The sequence below is a fragment of the Semicossyphus pulcher genome, unplaced genomic scaffold, assembly GCF_022749685.1.
Source record: "Semicossyphus pulcher isolate SPU_LCO1_2020_fin unplaced genomic scaffold, fSemPul1.0.p SCAF_20, whole genome shotgun sequence".
In the NCBI taxonomy this organism is placed as follows: Eukaryota; Metazoa; Chordata; class Actinopteri; order Labriformes; family Labridae; genus Semicossyphus; species Semicossyphus pulcher.
The window spans coordinates 6,912,950-6,934,147 of NW_027211694.1; the positions used below are offsets into that span (position 1 = coordinate 6,912,950).

The window sequence follows — 21,198 nt, forward strand, 5'->3', positions numbered from 1 at the left end:
TATTGCAGAGATCTGGTCCGATTCGGAGCTTTATCAGTGTGTCTGCATGAAATGGCCTAACGGGATATGCTTTGTCTCCGAGCCGGGCTGTCACTCGGACGTCTGAAATGCCGTCTCCCCGCCCAACCGCTCCCTCATCTCACGGAGACTGAAGCGGGAATACCGTTAACATGAAGACTGACACGGGGGATAGAATTTGAGCTGTTTAATACCTCGAGTGGGAAAAGCTAGCGGTTAAGCTAGCCTCTAAGTCCGGACAGCTGAGACACCCGGCGGCGGCTCGGATATCATAATTGTGTCGCCATGGCTGGGCTCATCAAGAAGCAGATCTTGAAGCATCTCTCCAGGTCAGTCCTCGTTAGCAGACAGGGAGAGAAAAGGACGACGGAGCTGTCAAACAGACGTTAGCTAGCTACCACCAATTATGTCACTTTACCGTCACAGGCTAGATAAAAACAAGTTTAATATTCACTGGACATGAATACAAACGTCTCTACTTGAGGTCAAGTAAGTTAACTCACGTTGTAAACACCGTCTGACAGACTGTCAGTTGATGTAACCCCACTGACCTGAGACGTGGCTAGTCGGCTAACATGCTAACAGGGGGGGTTAGCTAGTGAAGGCTAATCCCTCATTACTTTAGCAGGTTGAACCAGTCGAGTGCTTGAGTCAGATTGTTTAAACAGCAATCTCAGCCTTCCCCTGGAGGTAAAATATCCTCCAGCCACTGTTAGCTAATAATAAACACACTGGCTTAAACATGAATAAAATAACTGCGAGGTAACAAGGTTTTAATTTGACATAACTGTGGTGATAATTGTGAAGGCAGGGCGCAGGGCTTGCGCTGTCTTGCGCAAGGGCATATTTAGGGGTTCAGGTTTGTTTACACAGGTTTAAAGTCTGCATATGTGGTCTTATCACCACTCTGTCTCCCTATTATCTAATAATAAGAATAATAATTCAACTTTAATTCTATAGCACCTCTCATACAAGGGGGTAGTTCAAAGTGGTCTACAATAAAGTGAAGGACAGAAGGCTAAAACTAAACAATCAAATTGAAATACAAACAAGTGTAAATACCTGATAAAACCAATAAGTCAAATTAATAACAAACAAAACTGGCACCAAAATTGGTTGCAGAAGATCTAAGAGTATGAAACTACCTTTATTTCCATGTTTGATAAATATATTTGACAGCATTTTGTTTACCTAGAGACAGCTGAACTGAATATTGCTTCAGGATGTGTTTAATGGCGCTACCACTTGCTGTGCAAGGCCCCATTTATTTTTCTAATGTCTCGCTGTTATGGGCAGCATTCAGCTCGCTTTACATGCATTATTTATTCTTTTCCACTGGCTCTCAAGAGACTTTCAATGGACTACTTCCTTGTTTTGTTCCAGGGGGAACTGTGCTATGGCCACGTACGAACCTGCAGAGCACTTTCACACCTTCAGCCATTGTTTCAAACGGAAGAAGAGTCTAGTGAAGAATAATAATAGTTGCAGAATACTAAAGTCAGAGGTCAAAAGCAACGCTAACACGGATTGACAGCTGTCACATTTGTATTGAAGGCTACAGATGATATAAGTCATTGGAACACGCATCAGTATGCAGCTGGACCAGTTAGTGTTCCCGTAAAGTTAAAGCACAAAGGTGATTCTGATTGGTGAGATAAGTGTTAGGAGTTGTGATGAATAATTAGTCACTCACTGGTTATTACCTTTATGACGTGTTAAGGGTTGCTTTGTCATTCCCTTACACAATCCCACAGCTAAGATTTGCATTGTCCGCGGCCTATGATGGGCATGCCCTTCATTGTCCTAGTGTGTGCGTCTCCTTGTGCTCTTTGTGTGTGTGTGCTAGTGTTTCTGCAGATGACTGTGCATGCCCTCAGCAGCATTAGCATCAACACTGACAGGAAATGACTTGAGGAGTTGTGACGTCATCTGGCTTTTAGGGTTGCCATCTGATCATCTGATTTCTGGAGGCTGACCTGTCTGACAGGCAGCCAATCCTGCGCCGGTGGGTGCAGTGATGTCATGGTAAAAGAGCTGATGTCAGAAACTGAATCAGTATCACTTTGTATACTCTGCTTTGTGTTTGCAAATACAATGAACTGAGAGTGAGTAGTGAGTAGTATGCATTGCTAGGGAGATTATTAGCACACATTGTAGGTGTGCTTACACAGCTACAGGTTATGTTGTAGGTGTCAACATGTCAACCTAACCTCCATGCTTTACTGTTGTAGAGGACACACGCCTGCCTTCTTCTGTCTGTGTCTATGACCAGTGAGGAGGCCGACATCTTTACAGTTCATTGACTCAGAAATCTGCAGTGGCTGCTCCTTCTCTGGCCAGGACGAGTGCGCTGAAGCATGCATGACGTATTAAGCTAGTTGAGAGGGCCTTTGTGTGCAAAAAGATGCATCATGTTTGGCTCTTCATGCGCAAGGAGGCTGAATGTGGCGTGCATTTTGTTTTTGTGAGAGAGTATTGACAAAGTGGTCAAACTTTATCACACTGGTCGAACTCAGGTGGCCCCTCGGGGTGAGTTGATGACAAGGTGTGTGTTTGTCTGTGATACAGACGGGTTTAGACTATCGACAGGACCTTGGCCCACAGCCAGACAGAGCCAGATCCTATTACACACAAACACACACACACACAGATGAACGTAGAAATGGCTGAACACAGTTTGGTCGCATTCTTTCTTCTTTGAACCCCCAAAAGTGAGATTTCACAGGGTGGTGTAAAGCCAGGCTCAGCTGCAGAGCAGGAACATGGAGCTGAAAGATTTCCAGAGACAGAAGGGGGGGGGGGGCTCTGGAAACAGGTGATCTATAGGTAGCAGTTTGTATGAATGGCAGCTCTTGTGACAGAGAAAATGGGCTCCAAGGCGGAAGTCTGGAGACTTGGAATATCTTACCTTATTCCCCTTTACCTACTTTCCTCCCTTCTTTCCTTACTCATTCCACCTTTCCATTCTTGTTGTCCTCAGCTCCTTTTCACTTGTTTGTTAGCCGCTAAAAATCCTTATCTTGATATGAAAGACATGCATTAAGACTTATTGATAATCTTTTTATTGCTTGAATAGCCTGAAATGTTTAAAGTTTAATTACCTAGATGTCAAAGTGGCATCTTTAAATTTCTTTATTTGTGCTACAAATGCTCAGTAATCAACAGTAAATAAAGTAGAGAATCGTAGCATTTTCTTTCAATTTTCGGAGCTGGATTTGGCGAAAGTTTGGTAATTCTGCTCATTAATGACAAAAATCAGTTATCGATTTTCAGAATGGTTGCCAATTGTTGGTTTATTACCCATTAATTTCAGCTAAAGGCATTTTTAGAGTCTAGTTTTGTGTCTATTCTTTTAAGCTAAATGGGAACAACCGATCTGGAAACATCAGTCCTTCATAAAAGTAATCCAAATTGAACTTTTACACACTTAATTAGTCCTCGACATATAATCTTGTTCTGAAAAGACCTTCATTCGACATCCTCTCCACGGAGTAAATCTCTACTTATTAATGTCTCAAGACCACTACCTCACAAGAATGTTGCACACTACAGACGGCATTATTCACATCCTCAGTCATTAGGATGTTGAAGGTTTGTGTCCTAGAGGGGGATTTGCTGAATTTGGTTAAAGCTGTTGATAGACAAACTTGTACAGAAGGGGCCCCGAAGAACGGAGATTATCACCACCATGTAATGGAAAGAGCTCATGACTTGAGAGAGATTAGTTCTACTGGCAGGCTGGAATGTGAGGTCCATTTTGGGGTTAAGTCAGGGCGTTATATGGTAGTTAACTTGATGGCTCGGGCACAGCCTTTTTCATGCTTTTATTGGGTTTATATGACGCAGTAAAGAAAATGCACTGATTAAAGGAATTTGTCAGTCGAATCAGTTCAGATCGCTGCGTCTGAACCCTTGCCAAAGAGCATTAGAGAAACATTGAATTTGAACAGAAACTGCTTTATTTGTCTTTTTACTGGTTGTATTGAACAGGGTTGGTAGTTTAACAGAGCAGGAGACCTCTGCAGATAATTCGGCTCTTGGAAAAAACCTGAACACTGACACACAAGGTGTGTACAGTCTGCCATGATGTCGCTCCTGCAGTGCGGAGATTTGACCGACTTAATGCATGTCGAGTCAGGGTGTTCTTGGTTCGAATCTTCAACTTTTAGGGGGCAATTCCATTAACTTTAATCGAAGAGGAGACTGGGAGACTGGTTCGTTTAAGGAGCCATGAGGTTGAGGTTGCCCATAAGGGATTGTAACCCATCATTACAAACATGCCATCCATTGTGTGCACATATAACTTCTCTAGCAGTTAAGATCCAGTGCCTATTGCGGTAAAGAGAAGAGTCCATTTCTGCTCTCGTCTTTGTCATCATGATTCGGCTTACTCTCTACGCCCTGCAGTAGCTGTGTAATGATGCACCACAGCGATAAACTCCACTCTTCCCAGTGTTACCGCTCACTGCTGGTGGGAAGGCTATTACGGCATGAGTCATGACTGAGTGCCTGGCTGTGGGTGTCTCATCAATGTGGAGCTGTGAAGCACTTCTGTGTGTGTTTTTGTGTGTGTGTGTGTGTGTGAGATGGAGCGACATTTGCTCAGGGTCCCTCCAGGCCCCGTCGTCCTCTGCTGTCGTGTCACAGAAGTCTCGGATTGTTTTCTCCTTCACTCTAACCTTTTCACCGTCTCCGCAGGGTCGTGAATATTCCAGGACTCTGGGGCGTTCACTGCCTGTCAATATTAACTCACTTCACTTTGACAGGTTGCCTGCGAGTTATTGAATTGTTGCCTCTGTTGACGTGTGAGTGGAGGTGTGTCTTTGCGTGTGTGTGCAGGTATGTAGGTCAGAAAGTATGTCCAGTTATCCCTCTTGATGATACATTTACAATCTTTTTAATAACTGCATAATGCATTTGCATCATCTTAGCTTCTATATCAGAACAGTGTAAAAATTAGCATTAGCATTAGCTTTGTGATTTTATTGCAGCTTAAAAAAGTGATTGATTTGAGTGTAATGAACCTTTATCGTGATTAAAATACGCGCAAGCTAAACTTAAAGGGCCATTGTTCTATGTTAAAGGGTGTGGTGGTGGTGGTGAAAGGGGGGTATTATGCTAATTTCAAGCTTCATAATTCTCTCCGTGATACCTGTGGAGTAGCTTAGCATAATTAACAGTCTGGTGCTCTATGCGGGCCCTCATACAGCCTCTGCCTGAAAAGACTCAGTCAGCTCTGTCCCTTTAAGAAACCTCGCCCCTTCAAGCCTGCCTTCTTCTGTTTGGCCAGCTCTCTGAAGCCTGCCGAGGCTGCACTTTGTGATGTCACAAAGTGCAGCTTGTTGAAAAAACTGTGTGAAACCTGGCGTTCACAGCAGCCTGCAGGGATTACTCCAACATACTTTTACCTACAGATTTGATACTAACGTTGAGTCTGAACATCCAACATTGTAACATATGTATGTGTCTTAAAATATGAAACAGCATAATACCCCCTCTTTAAATGGCTAACCAAGTCTAACAGAAATTAGCAAGTTATTTGCATCTTGCAAGGTTGTAATGTCCTGAAGGAGAAACTTTTTAAAACCCTCTTGCAGTTTCATTTACTCCTTTAAATCTCTCCCAGCAGTGCTCTCTTGCTGCCTCGCTGCGAAAACCAAGTGGAGAAAGGGATGCGTCAATTATCATTTTGATAAAATCACCAAAGTCACCTTGAATGATTATCTTGAGCTTGCAGCTTGTGACTTACCATGCGGCCTGAGAGGAGGACTGCTGGCATTACTAAGAGCTGAGGAAAGCAATACTTTGTGTTCTGTCAGTTGGATGTTTATGTATGAATTTAGAGTCATTATTGCCCTTAAACATGCTATAAATGACATCAAACAAAGAACTAACTGTAGGAGTTGGCAGCGTTAGCGTTTTTTAAGAATCTTAACAAGCAAGTCAGACCAAAAAGAAGTCACCTTTGACCTTCTGATCTCAAACATGGCGTTAAAAACAAGCTTAGGTGTCAACAGAAGGCTCCTCAAAAGGACATTAATTCATGTGAATATTGTGTAACAATGGTGGCCAATGCTGGCTGGTTATTAAGAAAGGGCTCCCTTCATGCATGGCCGGTAATGATTGTTATTTTTAGGTTTGTGTTGTTTTTAAGGTTTCCAGTTGATTCACCAGCACACCCACACTGCAGGCAGTCTGCCTCCAAACACTGCAGTGCTGCTGTCCTTCAGCAGGAGAGCTAGAAAATGCCAGACCAGGCAATGAAAATCTATTTTGCAATCAAGGGTATTTTATATATTTGTATTAGAATGAAACACCCCTCGTCAGACATATGGGCAGAGGTTTTTACTCCTTTTATGAACACCTTAATGTCATTAATTTTGTCTGTAAAGGGCCTTGATATCCTCTCAGGACTGCCGGCTTCACAGAGAAGAGTTATCATGCTTTTTTTTCTCCAGCAGGCTCATTACACTCCTCTGTCGACTCTGAAAGGACTGCTGAAGGATTTAGAGGCCGATTTTTAAAAGTCACATTCTCCGTTTTTGTTGTCGAGCCAAGTCTGCTGCCTGCTCAAATGAGCAGTGGAAGGGAAAACCACATTCCTTGATCTCCTAGGAGCTCCCCGAGGATGCCTCTTTCCTTTTTTATCTTTAGTTTTGACCTCTCTTCCTTTTTATTTCTCACCATCTTTACGTTGCCACGGTATTGGTTGCTACAACAAACTGGTTGCCACTTAAGAGTCACTCTGCGGTTTTCCCTGAGGCTCCTTTCTTTCTGGCAATGATGTCATCAGGCTGCGCCACGAATGCACCGTCAGAGCAGGAAAAAATGTTCTCTTTTTCCATATTCATTTGTGGTTTGGAGAAAAGCTGAAAGATCAGCCTTTTGTTGCAGACCAAAAGTTCTGTTTTATGTTTCATCATGACTCAAATTAGAGTTATCCATCTACTTTTATAATTTAAAGCACAAGTAACTGGTTGAAACTAACTTTTCCAGAGAGGATTTGACTGTTGAGTAGTTAATTTTCCGTCTGACAGTCCTCCCCAGCCTGCAGCTAGTCCTAATCTCTTTATAGGCCTGGATTTGGTCCGGTGATCTCGACCCTGCTGACTGAATAATAGCCGATGAGATGAAAGGGAAAGATGACTGTGTGTGTGAACTCAATACCCTCTTGCCTCTTGCTGCTGCTCCCGGTTATGAGTAGGAATCCATGTGTGTAATTTAGCTTATGTAGCGTTATTAGCATCCATGTTAGAATAGCTGATGAGCAGCATATTGTTTGATTACGCTGTTGGTTTATTTATGACTTTGGAAGAAGGGGAGAGGAAGCAAGAGGGAGACAGATAAGGAGTGAGAGAAGCTAGCTGGCTAGCTGGTTGATACTTGATCAGCAGCAGGGATGAATATTTCACTGGTCACACGGCTGGAGAGACACTCCAGCAACAACAACAAGCTCTTAAAGACAGACTGAGTGTGTTTCTGTCGCTAAGTATGTCTGCGACCAATGTGAGAGCATTTCCACCTAATAGTTTTTTGTGTCTTGTTTCCCTGAGCTGACTCTTGTTTTTCATGTCTTTTAGCTGCTACCGCTGAATAATTTAACGTTTGAATTAGAGAGCAAATCTGCCAGGAGAAGGTGTTGAGTGGGGGGTAAAAAAAAAGCGTGAATTTGACAGACTGAATCATTTAAAGCGTGGGCAGGTGAATGACAAAGCATTGCTCATCGGACAAACTTTCTCTCACAGTGCAGATACAGAGTCTGCGCGCACCGTCTCCTGAATCCGGGCAGTCTCGAATCAACTCAGACCATCAGAACAAAAACCTTTTGTCTGCTGAGGAATATCCAGTTACTGACCTGCTCCATAATCATACATCACTTTCTGATAGCTGGCATGGAAATTACAGGAAGCTCTTGTACTTTACATAGGCATTTCCATGTTCTGCTTTTTAATACTCCACTGCACTACAGAGGACAATATTTTACCTACTAAAGTTATGTACATGAACAGCCTTTGTTGCTTCTGTAATATGCAAAGGTGCAGAATGTATAGCTTTACTGTGGTATTGCTACACAACAGCTGATTGTCTTCTTGCCGCGCCTGTGACTTTTATTTCAGTAGCAAAAAATTCATGGTGTCACGTTTCATGAAAAAACAGTTCATTTTGTTTCCGTGAAATGAAAGGAACAATGGAACAATGAGACATACAGATTTTAAAGTTGATAGAGAAATAGTTCATGCGTTAGAGTCTTGCATAGATTGTTGTATGCACGCCTCATAGTGAGGAATCAGCTTTTTCGCTGTTAAAACAAAAACATAACATTAAAAAAAAATTGGATGTTGTTTTTGGGACGAGGTAAAGCTCCTCAACACTCTCTGGTACCAGCCAAAATGGCAGCATAGCACCAAGTGTCTGACTTTGAGGTACTGAAAGTTTAAGGGCCTGTGTCCACTGACAGCGTTTTTTGCGCTGGCAGCGCCCACATCCTCAATTTCAGCTTTTAACCAGTGCTTACTGTTGCTAGGATTATATGTTTTATTTTGCCTTTTATTTGGAGGACAGCTGAAGAGAGACGGGAAATGTGGGGAGTAGAGAGTGGGGGATGACACGCACCAAATGATCGTCAGACCGAGGACTGTAGTCTTTGTACATGGGGCGCCTTCTCCGCCAGCTGAGCTAAACCAGTGCCTCGAGTAATCCATTTTTTACACTGTAAAACAAAAACATTACATACAAAAAAATTTTGCTCGTGTTTTTTGGCGGTGTATTGATCCTCAGCACCAAGTATGAGACTCTCGTGCTCAAAGACAGCATTAAATGTGATCTGTCTTTGCTTAGATTTTTGTACAGCAAATTTTTTTAAAGATTAGTTGGCTTTTTGCCTGTATTTGACAAGACAGTGGATAGAGTCAGAAATGAGGGAAGAGAGAGAGAGGGGCCTCTTATGCTCTTCGTTCACATCACCTTGCACATGATTTAGATTGGCAAGATCATGAGACTCCCACAAGAATCCGGCATATCTTCACTTCCCTGCGTGGAGCTGAAGCGTTCCTGTTTTGAGTCCAGCCCGGCGCCTTCAGTTGAATGTGAATCCCCAACACACTCTCCTGAAATGTTCTCACCTTTTCGCTGCCTCTGTCAAATAAGAAAATGTGTAGAATCCTCCAACTTCGGAGCCAAAAATAAGCATTGGGGAAAGATGAGATCTGGAGCACCCTGTTCTCATCTTTCATGATGCTGCATCTGTTTGTATAAAACCAGTTAGAGCCGTATGTGGGCTAAGCATTGTTGTGGCATCAGTGCTGAAATCAGGTATCCTATTGCCACCAATGTTACAAAACGTGAAGTGGTTCCCGGCGCTTACTAATGTGATTTACGAGGACAGTTACACATTGCCCTCGCAGTGTGTGTCACAGTTAGTAGGGCAGTAAAATACTAAAGCTTTGTAGTCGTAATAATCAGGTCACTCTGTCAGTTATATGTGTGGCTCTGGTACTCTGAGCTTTGATCCGGCCCTGTTTACAGACACGTACAGCAAGTGTGTGTGCGATTAGCCTGGTAACAAGATTAAGCTCGCCTGTGCTGTATGTGTGTGTTTGATAGCGAGTGCAGTATTTTTTACACCCTCTGATATCAATACTTTCCCTGTTTTATAGTCATTCTGCTCGGCTCAATAAAACATGCTGTATGTGGCCTGCTCTGCTAACTATTAACCAGCAACCGCACTGAGAAAACACTTAGGTCAGGGGCGTTGAGTTTGTGTGTTCAAGTCTATTTACTGAAGCGAATAGACTAAACACACAGAATCACTACAACATACAGAGGTTATTAATATCAATATTGGTTTATGGCTTTAAATTAGAGTGTTACCATGTCATGCAGAATGAAAACACTTTGTCCACTCAGTACGGTGTCTCAAACTACAATTATTTTTAATGACAACATTAAATATAGTGTCCGACCTCACCTCCTACTCTCTTTCTTTCTATGTTTAAACCCTTTAGAGATTCTATATTTGGAGTTTTTTCATTGAGATTACCGGGTCAGATTAAGCTGTAACTACAGAAACAAAGCAAACAAGTACAGTAGATAAAATAGCTTAAATGTAGAGAAAAACTTCAGTGTATGGTGTTTTTATTTCCATGTTTTTAGCTGGTTGAATTGACTCGTGTTACGACTTCAACAAGGAGGTATAAGCCTAACTCATAGCCTATTTTCAAGTGTGCTATTAAACAAATTTGAGGTTTGTTCTTAAATATAACTCATTCTGAAATAAACCCTTTTTGCTCATTTGTCTGTTTGGGGAAAAAATATTGCCTGATACTCACAGCAAAACCTGCTTTAATGAAACTGATGTGTGTGTTGCTTTGGAAAGGCGCCCCCTCTGTTCCCGTCCAACACACAAAGCAACAGTTGGGGTTTGTTTTGCCGTTTTGCCAAAAAACCTGTTTCTATAAATATTCCCCGGCTCAAAGCTCTTCTTCTCATCTGTGTCTCCAAAGGTTTGCTAAGAATCTCTCTCCGGACAAGATCAACCTAAGCACGCTGAAGGGGGAGGGCCAGCTGACCAACCTGGAGCTGGATGAGGAGGTTCTGCAGAGCCTGCTGGACCTGCCCACCTGGCTCGCCATCAACCGCGTGGGCTGCAACAAGGCCGCCATCAGGGTGAGGGACACTGTCATATGCTGTTTTTTAATTCTAGGGGAAGAGTTAGACTAGATATCAAGCTACTTTAAGCAGCCTGTTAGCCTAGCTTAGCATAAGGACTGGAAACCGAGGGAAAAGTACCCTGGTGTGTTCAAATGTAACAAAATCAGCCACTGTAAAGCTTACAAATTAGTTATATCACATTTACTCAATCTGTACACAAACTAAAAGTAAATGACATCTGATTTTATATGACTGCATATTTCTTGGCCAACTTCCTGTACCTGGTGCCTGGCTACTGCTCAGAGCAGACATAGTCAGCAGGAAATTGTCCAGCACGTTACTCTTTGTAAAATTCTGAGTCACAGTTTTACTGCTCGGTTTTTGTACAGATAAAACTGAAAATGAGATATGACGTGTTGATTATGGTAAATGGGCTGTACTTGTATAGCAATTTTCTAGCCTTACTACAGTACATGTCACATTCACCCATTCATACACTCTCCAATCAGTATCTATGCGGGTTAGTTTTAGGGTTAGGGTTATGCCCATTCATACCCGATGGTTATGCCTTCGGGAGCAATTTGGGGTTCACTGTCTTGCCCAAGGACACTTCAGCATTTGTAGCGGTCAGGGATCGAACCACCAACCTTCCGATTGAGGGACGACAGACACTGAGCCACAGCCGCCCCTAATTATAAACACTTTGAAGATGCCAGCAGATGGATTTGGTTCAGGCTATCTGTTTCCCCCCAGTTTCCAGTCTTTATGCTAAGCTAAGCTAAGCTAAGCTAAGCTAAGCTAAGCTATGAAATTAGTTAAAAGTGTATTTTCCAAAGAGTTGCACTAATGCTTTAAGTTTGGTTGCTTAAAACCTGAATACACAGGTTTTCCTCGCCTAAAACTGCGAGGACAACAGCACTGCGGCATATTGTAAATAGGAGACATTGTTAGCGCTTGGAAGTGTGACGTCACCACTTAACAGCTGATAACTTAAGCTAGTTTATAGCGCCACTGTCTGGGTAAAATACCGCAACACAAGAACATACTTCTCTCTGCATTTTATACTGGTATATTGGTCGCTCCGGTAGGACGCTGCCCACTTTCTGGATGAAAAGAAAAAGGATTAAAAGTGCGTCTTATATACCAAGTTTTACGGTACTTTATACGCCATTTTATTTCCTTCAAAAAACAGAACCTAGAAAACTGCATAATTATCCTCCCACTGATCAAACAGGCTGACACTTTAATTAAAAATGTAATATAGAAACCTTGTAGCACACATCTTGTACACTGTCAATGCATCACAAAAACACACACACAAGTGGAGCTGTCGGATGCCCGTGATGCGCTCATAGTCGTCAGCAGAATGCCATGTGTAAGAGCAGACTCTGACACACCCTGGAAACAGTGAATGGAGCTGCGCAGCTCGAGCGTCGTGACTGGACTTTTATTCAGTTCAAAGTCCACTTTCCACCTTTTTCTCCTCCACCTTAGATTCTTCCTTTCTCTTCTTCCTTTGTTAACAGCTCAACCCTTTCTTTACACGTGCTGTCAATCTTTCCTTTCCCGTAGTCCTCTAAATGAATCTGCCAGTTTGTAGTTTCTTGTATAAGTTATTTGCTGTGTCATTGACAGCCTGTGTAACACTAATGCCGAGTTGCAGCTACAGTATAATACCCACGTAATTACTGTAAGTGTGTGTGAAGCATTAGATTTCTCAGTGAGCAGCATGGCTACAGCTTAGAGTGTTTGCTCTCTAACTGGTAAAAAGGAGAACAGAGATGTGTATCTCACTTCCTCTCATGGTAGATTCCCATCTCCTCTCTTTGTCTTCCGGTTTCAGAGGCGCTAAACCCAACACTATCACCTTTTAAAACACACTAAGACACATTAAAGTGAATAAAGGTTGCTTTATTGATTACTCCTTATTATAGACACTGATTTATGACTCTAAGTAAGTCCTCCTACAGGCAGCTCCTAGCATGACATGCACAAAGCGAATAGAAATGTGTGTCTAATTCAATTACCGCAGCAAATCTGGACTGCACTGCTTGATTTATGACGTGTCAAAGAACGGCTCAATGTGAGGGGAAAGACTGCAAGTGAACATAAGCATTTAATCTCTTTTACTATATAATTTGACACAGACTTTAATCAAGAGGCCGCATGCTGATGATTAATAGAGCCGGGGCTGTCAGTCCAGACAGTTTACATCCGAGCTACCTTGCTGCTCTTTATGCTTGATTTAATTCCTCACAGTTCGGTGGTATTTAATTCGATTCGTACACCTCATTAGCTGGTAATTTAGTTGATGATTTTCTAATCTAAAAGGCTAACTGGTTGTTATGTTGGTTGGAATATAGAACGACTAAAAAGCTAACCCACTGCTCTGCTTTCATTTACAGATACCATGGACGAAGCTGAAGACTCACCCAATCTCTTTGGTAAGTTTGACCTACTACACTTGCTGCTCACATAACCAAAACAATCATGTTTCCACAAGTGTTCTCATTTAAGTAATATAATCTTCTAAGTACAAATAAGTACAACAAAACTGATACTCATGCATAATTTACTTGCTGTCCATCATATTCTAAGTAAGTAAGACACACAGGGTAAAGAGCAGGTAACCACTGAAGGTGTTGTAGTGTAATCTGCCGTCGTAGAGCTCTCTTCTGGCACAGAGCTTCACAAACACGCTGTCTACAGCCTCCAGCTATGACACAGTGATTATCGACACCTGAGGTGTCCAAGGTAGACACAATCATCTGGCTGTTCATCATCAGTTGGACTGCACGGTGTTGGTGTTGAACATGGTGTATCTGTAATTGTACATCCCACGCACCATGGCAGTGAAGATGCTTGTGGCGGGGTTGTATCTGCTTCCAATGTTGGAGATGATTCTCTGATCATTTAGCGATGTGTCCTCTTCAAACTGACCAACTGCGTTCCCTAACTCACACTCTAAAAGCAACCTTTGGCACGGTAACAGATGTAGCATCTGCAAGCGCATTAAGCTGCTCGTCCCAGCTCCTGTAAAACTGCAGGTTGGCTTTTTCCATCATGGCGCTTAGTTTTTGCTCAAGTGAAATTTGTGTCTGTGTCATGGCTACAAGCTTCTCCCTCATGGCTGCCACCTCGCCGAGCGGGGCGCAGGTGTCGGGTTGAAAGACTGCCAGGCTGGTCCCAGTCCCCCAGGGTGTGGTTCCTAGTGCAAAGGCTGCCTGAAACCAGCGACAACAGGAGGAGCACACGACCCATTTTCTCCTGGACATGTCGTGTTTTACAGTCCTCTTATTTGTACTCCCGGCACCTGGTGTGTTGCAACATGTTCAGCACGCTGTCTTGTATAATTATTATATAAGATAATACAAAAAAACATCAGAGGAACCCAGCTTCTATCAAACATTTAGCGTAATTATCTAGATTGCAAAATACAAAAAGCATTGTATTAAAAGGTCACACATTAGCACTTTGTTGAATCTGCTATTAGTCACAATACTGTAGAACGTAATGGTATCGCAGCATCAACAAAAGCCTTTTAAATGTTATACAACAGTGTGAAATGGGAGAGTATACAGTAACAATGAATAGAGGCTGTGGCCTGAAGGTTGTACGCACAGCCCGGAAAGGCTCGTTGAGCTTTATATATTGAGAATTATATAATAAGAAGCATTAAAAACAAAACTGTGCGTGTCAGCTGGATGATAATAAAGATTTGTATCTTTTTACTACAGAGTTAAATTCTAAGGAAAAACATTTTATGAATAAATTGCTTGTCTGTCTTGAGGTTGAGCCTTTGTTTTGATTGCAGACCCTGGATAAAGTGGTGATGGAGATGAGTACCTGCGATGAGCCCCGTCCTCCTAACGGCCCGTCTCCCATAGCAACAGCATCCGGACAAAGGTGAGCGATGGGTTGTGCCTTTCAAAGAAAGCATACATGAAAAAAGTTGTATTATCACTGACTCAACCAATCACAGCCTCTTTCTAGGTTCCCCGTCATATTTGAACTTGTAATCTTACTCAAACAAAATCTGCTGATATCCCATCCCCCCGACTCGAAGAACAAATGATAACATATTGCTCTCACCTTATGCTAAGCTCCTCTTATCACCATGTTTACCTTCACTCCCTCAATGTCCATCTGTCCGTCTCGTGCAGTGAATATGGCTTTGCTGAGAAGGTGGTCGAGGGGATTTCGCTGTCCATCAACTCCATCGTCATCAGGATCAGCGCCAAGGCCTTCAACGCCTCCTTTGAGCTCTCCCAGCTGCAGGTCTACAGCGTCAACACCAGCTGGAGCATCAGCGACCTGCGCTTCACCCGCATCCAGGACCCTCAGAGGGGAGAGGTCAGGATCGAATTTGCATATTCACATATCGTCTCCCATAGTTCTTTAATCGCTCTAACTTCCATCCTTCTGCTGGGTCCAGATTCTGACGTTCAAGGAGATCAGCTGGCAGATGATCCGTATCGAGGCGGACGCCATCCAGAGCGCCGAGCACGAGATGCTGAGCGCCCCGATTCGCCTCATCACCAACCAGTCAAAGATCCGAGTCACTCTGAAGAGACGGGTCAGCCACACACACGCACACAAACACACTCATACATCCTTGAAATAGAATCAGACAGTCACTTTAGTAAATTTGATAAAGCAGGCTTGAAACCCAGACAGCTCTTACCATCCTCTTCTTTTCTCATGTGAACAATAATCCCTCTGTGCAGCCTCACAGGCCAACAGCAGAGATGCCTCAAACGGCTAGTGTGCATTCAAGCAAAAAACACTACTCATGTCTGTTTTGGATTGTACAGATTTAATTGAATGCAGCATAAAGCACACAAAGGCTTCAGTGTGAGCGTAATTAACCGTGTTTGTTTCCTTGAAAGAACTGCTGAATACAGCATTTGTCACAAAAAACTTGCGACCCAAAAGTGCAAGTATAGTTCTTTTAAAAAAGGATATTCTGTTTGTGATTGACCTGATAAAAAACGGGTGATGTGGCCTTCAAGGGCTCTTTTCAGAGTCAGAGCAGTTGGCTTAGCGGTTATAAACAAAGACGTCACACAATAAGAGAATTTCCCCTGCGAGTGTCGCGTTACATTAATGGGAGCTCTCAGGCTACCTCCACCTGCATAATACATGTTCATACCGGCGGCTCTGTCTCTGTCCGACACAGATTAAGGACTGCAACGTGGTGGCCTCCAAGCTGATTCTGATCCTGGACGACCTTCTCTGGGTGCTGACCGACTCCCAGCTCAAAGCCATGGTGCAGTACGCCAAGTCTCTGAGCGAGGCCATGGAGAAGTCGGCGCAGCAGAGGAAGAGCATGGCCACAGAGGACCAGGTGCAAACATACCTTTAGGAGGACACATCTCTCATTTTCTGAGCTTTATTATCCACAATTTTTCTGTCTAAATTCCCCCCTCCCCCCTCCCCTCTCCCTGCTCATGCCCTTATTTCACCCTCTGTGGGTGCACACTGTCATGGTCTGATAGTTTGTCCTTGTGTCCATGGAAATCATGTCTGCCCCTCTCTGTGTCAGTCCGCTGATGCCATATGGCGTCTATCTGCCTACACCATATTTGACAGAAACTGACAGCAGAGAGACAGTCTGCCCTATTTATTGCCGCTTAAACACACATACATTTGCAAACTGCTCGTACATTTATCGCCCACGCAAATTCACACCATGAAAACTAAGGTGGTCAATGTGTTTATGTGTGTAGTTTGGCCTGAGACGCCATCTGCTGGAAGATTTGAGAACTGCATGTTTAAGATGTTAATTGTACCTGATGTCTTTTTTGACCGTTTTTAAGGCTCAGAAATAATTTTAAAAAGCTCTTATGGATCAGGAGCAAAGAATATATATTAGTATGAATACAGAAACAGCTATAAAAACACTATCACTAGCATTAAAGACAAAAACTCAGCATCTAAAACATCAACCCTAATCGTACCATCTGCTTTGTTTGTGTGCATCTCTCTCCTCCAGGTTTCATCAGCGCCCCCTACAGCCCAGCAGGTGCGCACCCAGCAGGCGTCCACGGCAGCCGATCAGAGCGCAACCATGGCCAAGCTGTTCAGCGCCTACGACGTGTGCGAGACGTCCCACCACCTCCAGATCACACACCTCGACCTGCACATCTGTGACGACATCCACGCTAAGGACAAAGGTGCCTACACTACTAATACTATTTAACACGCATATACATGACAGGACATACAGAGACGTTTGTCTTTAATATGATGCATTCTTTCTTCCCTCTGTGCAGTGATCAATAAGAGGATAACAGGTGGAGCCATGCAGCTTTCCTTCAGCTCCATCACTCTGGACTACTACCCTTTCCACAGAGCAGGTGTGAATATTGCATTAATCGCAACACATTACAAAGAAATCACTGCAATCCATCTGCAAACCCCTGTAACTTCCGTTGCTTTTGTGTCACATTACACTGATTTAGAGCAGCAGCCAGGCAGTGTTCATTTCAGCAGCTATTTAAGATTTAGTCTTTGAGGAAAAAGGTTATTAGTCATATTTTAGTCATTTTTACCCTTTATAGATTCAGTCTAGTTTTAGGCGACGAAAACTCAAAACATTTTGGTCATTACTTTTAAATAAAAGTTTTTCTCTCTTGAGAAAATATGACACCCTCCCCCTTCAGTGCCCCTCTTCTCGTTTTTACCCGTTTGCTGCAGGTTAAAAACACTTTAAATTTCAGCAGATCATCCGTACAGTAATGAACGATGAGGACACAGCATCTAAGGATACTGGATTAGGATTGGTTTTGAATCTTGGTCCTAACTTTTCATTGCTTCTGACAACCGATGATTGCTCCTTTTCCTGCAGAAGAAGCGTCAAATGACGCATAAGAGCCTGAAGCAGAAAGTCTGACTTAACACAGAAAGTTCATAACCACCTTAATTTCTAACTGGTGCTTGAGGCTTTAAAATATCATGGATTTTGAATGTCAGACAGCCCTCCACAAAAGTTTTAGTCCCGTCTCGTCTTGTTACGTCAGAGTTTTTATAATCAACGATCTATTTTTGGCTCGTCAATGTCTCGTCTTCATCACAGAAAAAATTACGCTGCAGCTAGGGTGTCTCCTCATTACCTGGTAATCTGGATACTAACTGAACACCTAATTTTAATGACAAAAGACTTTTTACTTTAAATATGAAACAACCAAATCAAGCCTCAAAGAAATGATGAACATACAACTAACTTCAATCTTCCTGCTTTTCGACTTCTCCAGGTGACAGCTGTCTCCACTGGATGCACTACAGCGAGGCCACAAAGACCAGAGAGGGCTGGGCACGGAATCTGCTCGACGAGTTCAAGTCCAACGTGGAGATGTTAAAGAGCACAGTCCGAGACCAGCAAGGCCCGGCTCCTGTGCACACGTCCCCACAGCACAGTAAGCACACACATACCGAGACATGTATGAAATGTTGTGAGGTGTAACTTAACTTGATCAGGGTGTTCATTCATTCATTAATCTCTTAACACGCACACAAAGCACATCATCCATGTGGGTTTTCTGTCCTCCAGTGTCCCTTAGGGACGATGTGTATGGGCCTCTAGGAAGTCAGGAGAGAGCAGGAGAAGGAGGAGTAGGGCTTAGGGAGGCAGATGGAGGCCTCCTAGAGTGGAGCTCACACACACAGCCTCCGGCCCAGTGCTGCTGGTGCCTAGAGCCAGGTACCACGGTGTGTGTGCGCACAGCTGCGTGCGGTGATACACACCTTTTTGCAAGGCAGAGAGGTTTCTCATTGGAGAACTGATCGGTCGCTCTGTTTTTCCTCTCGTCTGTTTCCATCTGTTTTCTTCGTTTTGTCCATCCTTCCCTTCCTTCCTGTCCTGCTCTCCAGGTAAGATAAACACCTCCTCTAGCGCCGCCTTCAGTCCTCCACCCACTCAAAGCCCAAAGACCCAGCTCATGTCCAGCTCTGTGGTTCTCAGGATGGCCGACTTCAGCATCTACCAGGTCACTACAAACACGCTGTCTACAAACCCTTTTATATGTATTGATTGAGACTTCACACTGTATCTTCACTGCTATCTTTAACTGATAGTTTCTTTGTCTATTGCAGGTGTCGACAGCAGACCAGCGTCGCTCCAGCCCCAAAGCCATGATCTCCTGCAATAAGAAGTCCTTGTACCTTCCCCCGGAGATGCCAGCCATTCATGTGGAGTTCACAGAGTACTACTTCCCTGATGGAAAAGACTACCCCAGTAAGACTCACTGCAAACGAAAGAAAAATAGCGTCTCGTTTTAGGAACATTAATCCTTATTAGTAGGTCAGGAGCTGTGAAAGTAGCTGTTTTCGTACACCAGGTCCACTGCTTCGGATACATTACGCCCATTCATTAAGCTGTAGGGAAGTCAATGACTGCTGCGTGGCTGAGAGGACATTGATTTGCTGAATTACACCCAGCGCCCTGAATGAGGAATCACCCAATTAATTTATGTTATCGATTTCTCACCATTAGGAAACATTTCACGAAGAGTTGGAAGTCTGTTCTTTGGCAGGAAAGTGGAAAAACTGATTGCTCTCTGCTCTTTGTGATTTCTCTCATGTCTCCCTCAGTCCCGTGTCCTAACCTGTACGCCCAGCTGAACGCCCTGCAGCTGGTTCTGGATCCTCGCAGTCTGGTGTGGATCAACCTCTTCGCCCTCGACCTCCGGCAGAGTCTGGAGCAGTTCATGGAGATCTACAAGCTCAGCGACTCGCAGAAACCCGACGATCATGTCGACGTCAAGATTGACGGCCTCATGCTCAAGGTAAAAGCAGAAAGGTGGACACATGTAATGAATGTAATCTGTCGTGTTTATAACCATTTTTGTTTCTATTCTTTAGCTTGTGATTCCCACCGATCGGGACGCCTCCTGTCCCGCTGATCTGCCTCGCTCCATCTCAGTGCAGACCTCAGAAATGGTCGCCACGAACACCCGCCACCCGGCTAACTGCACCCGCTCCCACCTTGAAGCCCTGCTACAGGCCTTCGAAGAAGAACCCTTCTTCTCCCCCTCTTTCTCCTCTTTCCCCCGCTCCTCCTCTTCCTCACCCCTCCTGCATCCCGTCTTCCAGCGCCACGCTCACGAACAAGACACCAAGCTCCACGACATCTATCGCGGCCTGGTGGTGCCGACCATGGGCACGGACGCCCTCAAGATGCCGGCCGCCACTGACTTTTGGGCGCTGCATTTCGCCCAGTTCTGGGTGGACTATGAAGGCACCCGTGGCGGCAAAGGGCGGCCGCAGCCCTTCGTGGACTCCTTCCCTCTCACCATGTGGGCGTGTCAGCCTGCGAAGATCGTCCAGCTCCAGGAGAGGCTCAGAGGTGCTGCTGGATCAGGTTTATCCAGGAGCACGTCTGGAGAGGCTGTCGCACGTCTGCAGAGGAAACGATTGCTAAAGGAGTATTACAGCACCGATGGTGCACCAACATCCTCTCACAGCGACGATGCAACAGTGCCGCCCAGTAACGGACTCCATAAACCCCACTCATTGGACAGTCTGCCTTCCTCTTCCTCTTCTTTGTCAGGAAGTAAAGATGCAGGTGTGCACGTTTTGGTGCACGTGCAGAAGCCTTTAAGTGCGCAGGTATGTTTACTACATATTTCAATATTGCATCATATGTGGGGAGAAACTTCGACTGGGGAACATGAGGTTTAACTTGTCATTGTATCAATTCTGGGGGACTCTGCCTATCTGGACAACAGGTGTGGAAGTGTATCACCTGACATTTTGACAACCACTTTGTTGTGTGTGTTCGTCCAGGTGAGCCACCGGCAGTACCTGTTCCTGATGCAGCTTCAGCGCAGCATCAAAGCCCTGCAGCAGACCCTACAGCAGGATCTGGAGGAGATGGGCTCCAAGAAAGACCGCAAGGATCCCTCTCAGCATCCCGAAGACCACCAGCCCTTCACAGTCTGCCTGGGCCTCCTGCTGAAAAGCGCGGAGGTCTCGCTGCTCCTGAAGCCCGTCTCCCAGCCGGAGGGTTCGGGGTCTCCTCTTGGGTCCGAGCTCTCCCCTTCGGAAAGCAGAGGAACTCTAGAGCCGGGGAGCGACGCAGGTGAGGGGGCGGAGAAGGGTAGTTTAGGAGCTGGATCTGGGTCGGAAGGAGGAGCGGGAAAAGGGGCGTGCAATACAGTAGACCAGCTGTTGTGCGGGGAAGGCTCGGAGGGTCCCGCTCCGCTCGTTCCCACGTCCAATTTGGCTGCGCGTCCTGACTTAAATCACAAAGCCTCGCTGGAGGAGAGGACTTCAGCTAAGAACTCTGGGAGGCGGAGTTCAGAGGGAGGGGGCGAGGCGGTAGTGGATGGGTTGGCTGGTGGTGACGAAGTGGCACAGACGGGTGACCCGCTTTTGGATCCGCTCGGAAGCAAAGAGTGGAGCGACAAAGACCCGGCTGCAGCCGCCAAGATGCCTCAGTCAATATCCAGGTATGTTCAGCTCTACCTCACTTATATTACTACTTAGATAGACCAGATGTAATGCACTGAATGCAACTCAGTTTTTCCT

General features: G+C 44.5%; 1 protein-coding gene across 3 annotated transcripts in view; it reads left to right on the plus strand.

Annotated features, from left to right (window-relative positions):
* Window positions 1-21,198, plus strand: part of bltp3b (bridge-like lipid transfer protein family member 3B) — a 31,937-nt gene continuing 10,739 nt past the window's right edge. For all 3 annotated transcript variants that reach the window (XM_069671080.1, XM_069671081.1, XM_069671082.1), the window contains exons 1-15: window positions 1-347; window positions 10,521-10,683; window positions 13,074-13,112; window positions 14,483-14,574; window positions 14,832-15,021; window positions 15,104-15,244; window positions 15,848-16,015; window positions 16,664-16,844; window positions 16,944-17,027; window positions 17,925-18,086; window positions 18,541-18,656; window positions 18,763-18,904; window positions 19,261-19,454; window positions 19,531-20,277; window positions 20,455-21,119. In XM_069671080.1, the coding sequence (XP_069527181.1) occupies window positions 304-347; window positions 10,521-10,683; window positions 13,074-13,112; window positions 14,483-14,574; window positions 14,832-15,021; window positions 15,104-15,244; window positions 15,848-16,015; window positions 16,664-16,844; window positions 16,944-17,027; window positions 17,925-18,086; window positions 18,541-18,656; window positions 18,763-18,904; window positions 19,261-19,454; window positions 19,531-20,277; window positions 20,455-21,119 (3,128 nt within the window). In that variant the 5' untranslated portion in view covers window positions 1-303. The remainder of the gene's footprint in view (window positions 348-10,520; window positions 10,684-13,073; window positions 13,113-14,482; window positions 14,575-14,831; window positions 15,022-15,103; window positions 15,245-15,847; window positions 16,016-16,663; window positions 16,845-16,943; window positions 17,028-17,924; window positions 18,087-18,540; window positions 18,657-18,762; window positions 18,905-19,260; window positions 19,455-19,530; window positions 20,278-20,454; window positions 21,120-21,198) is intronic.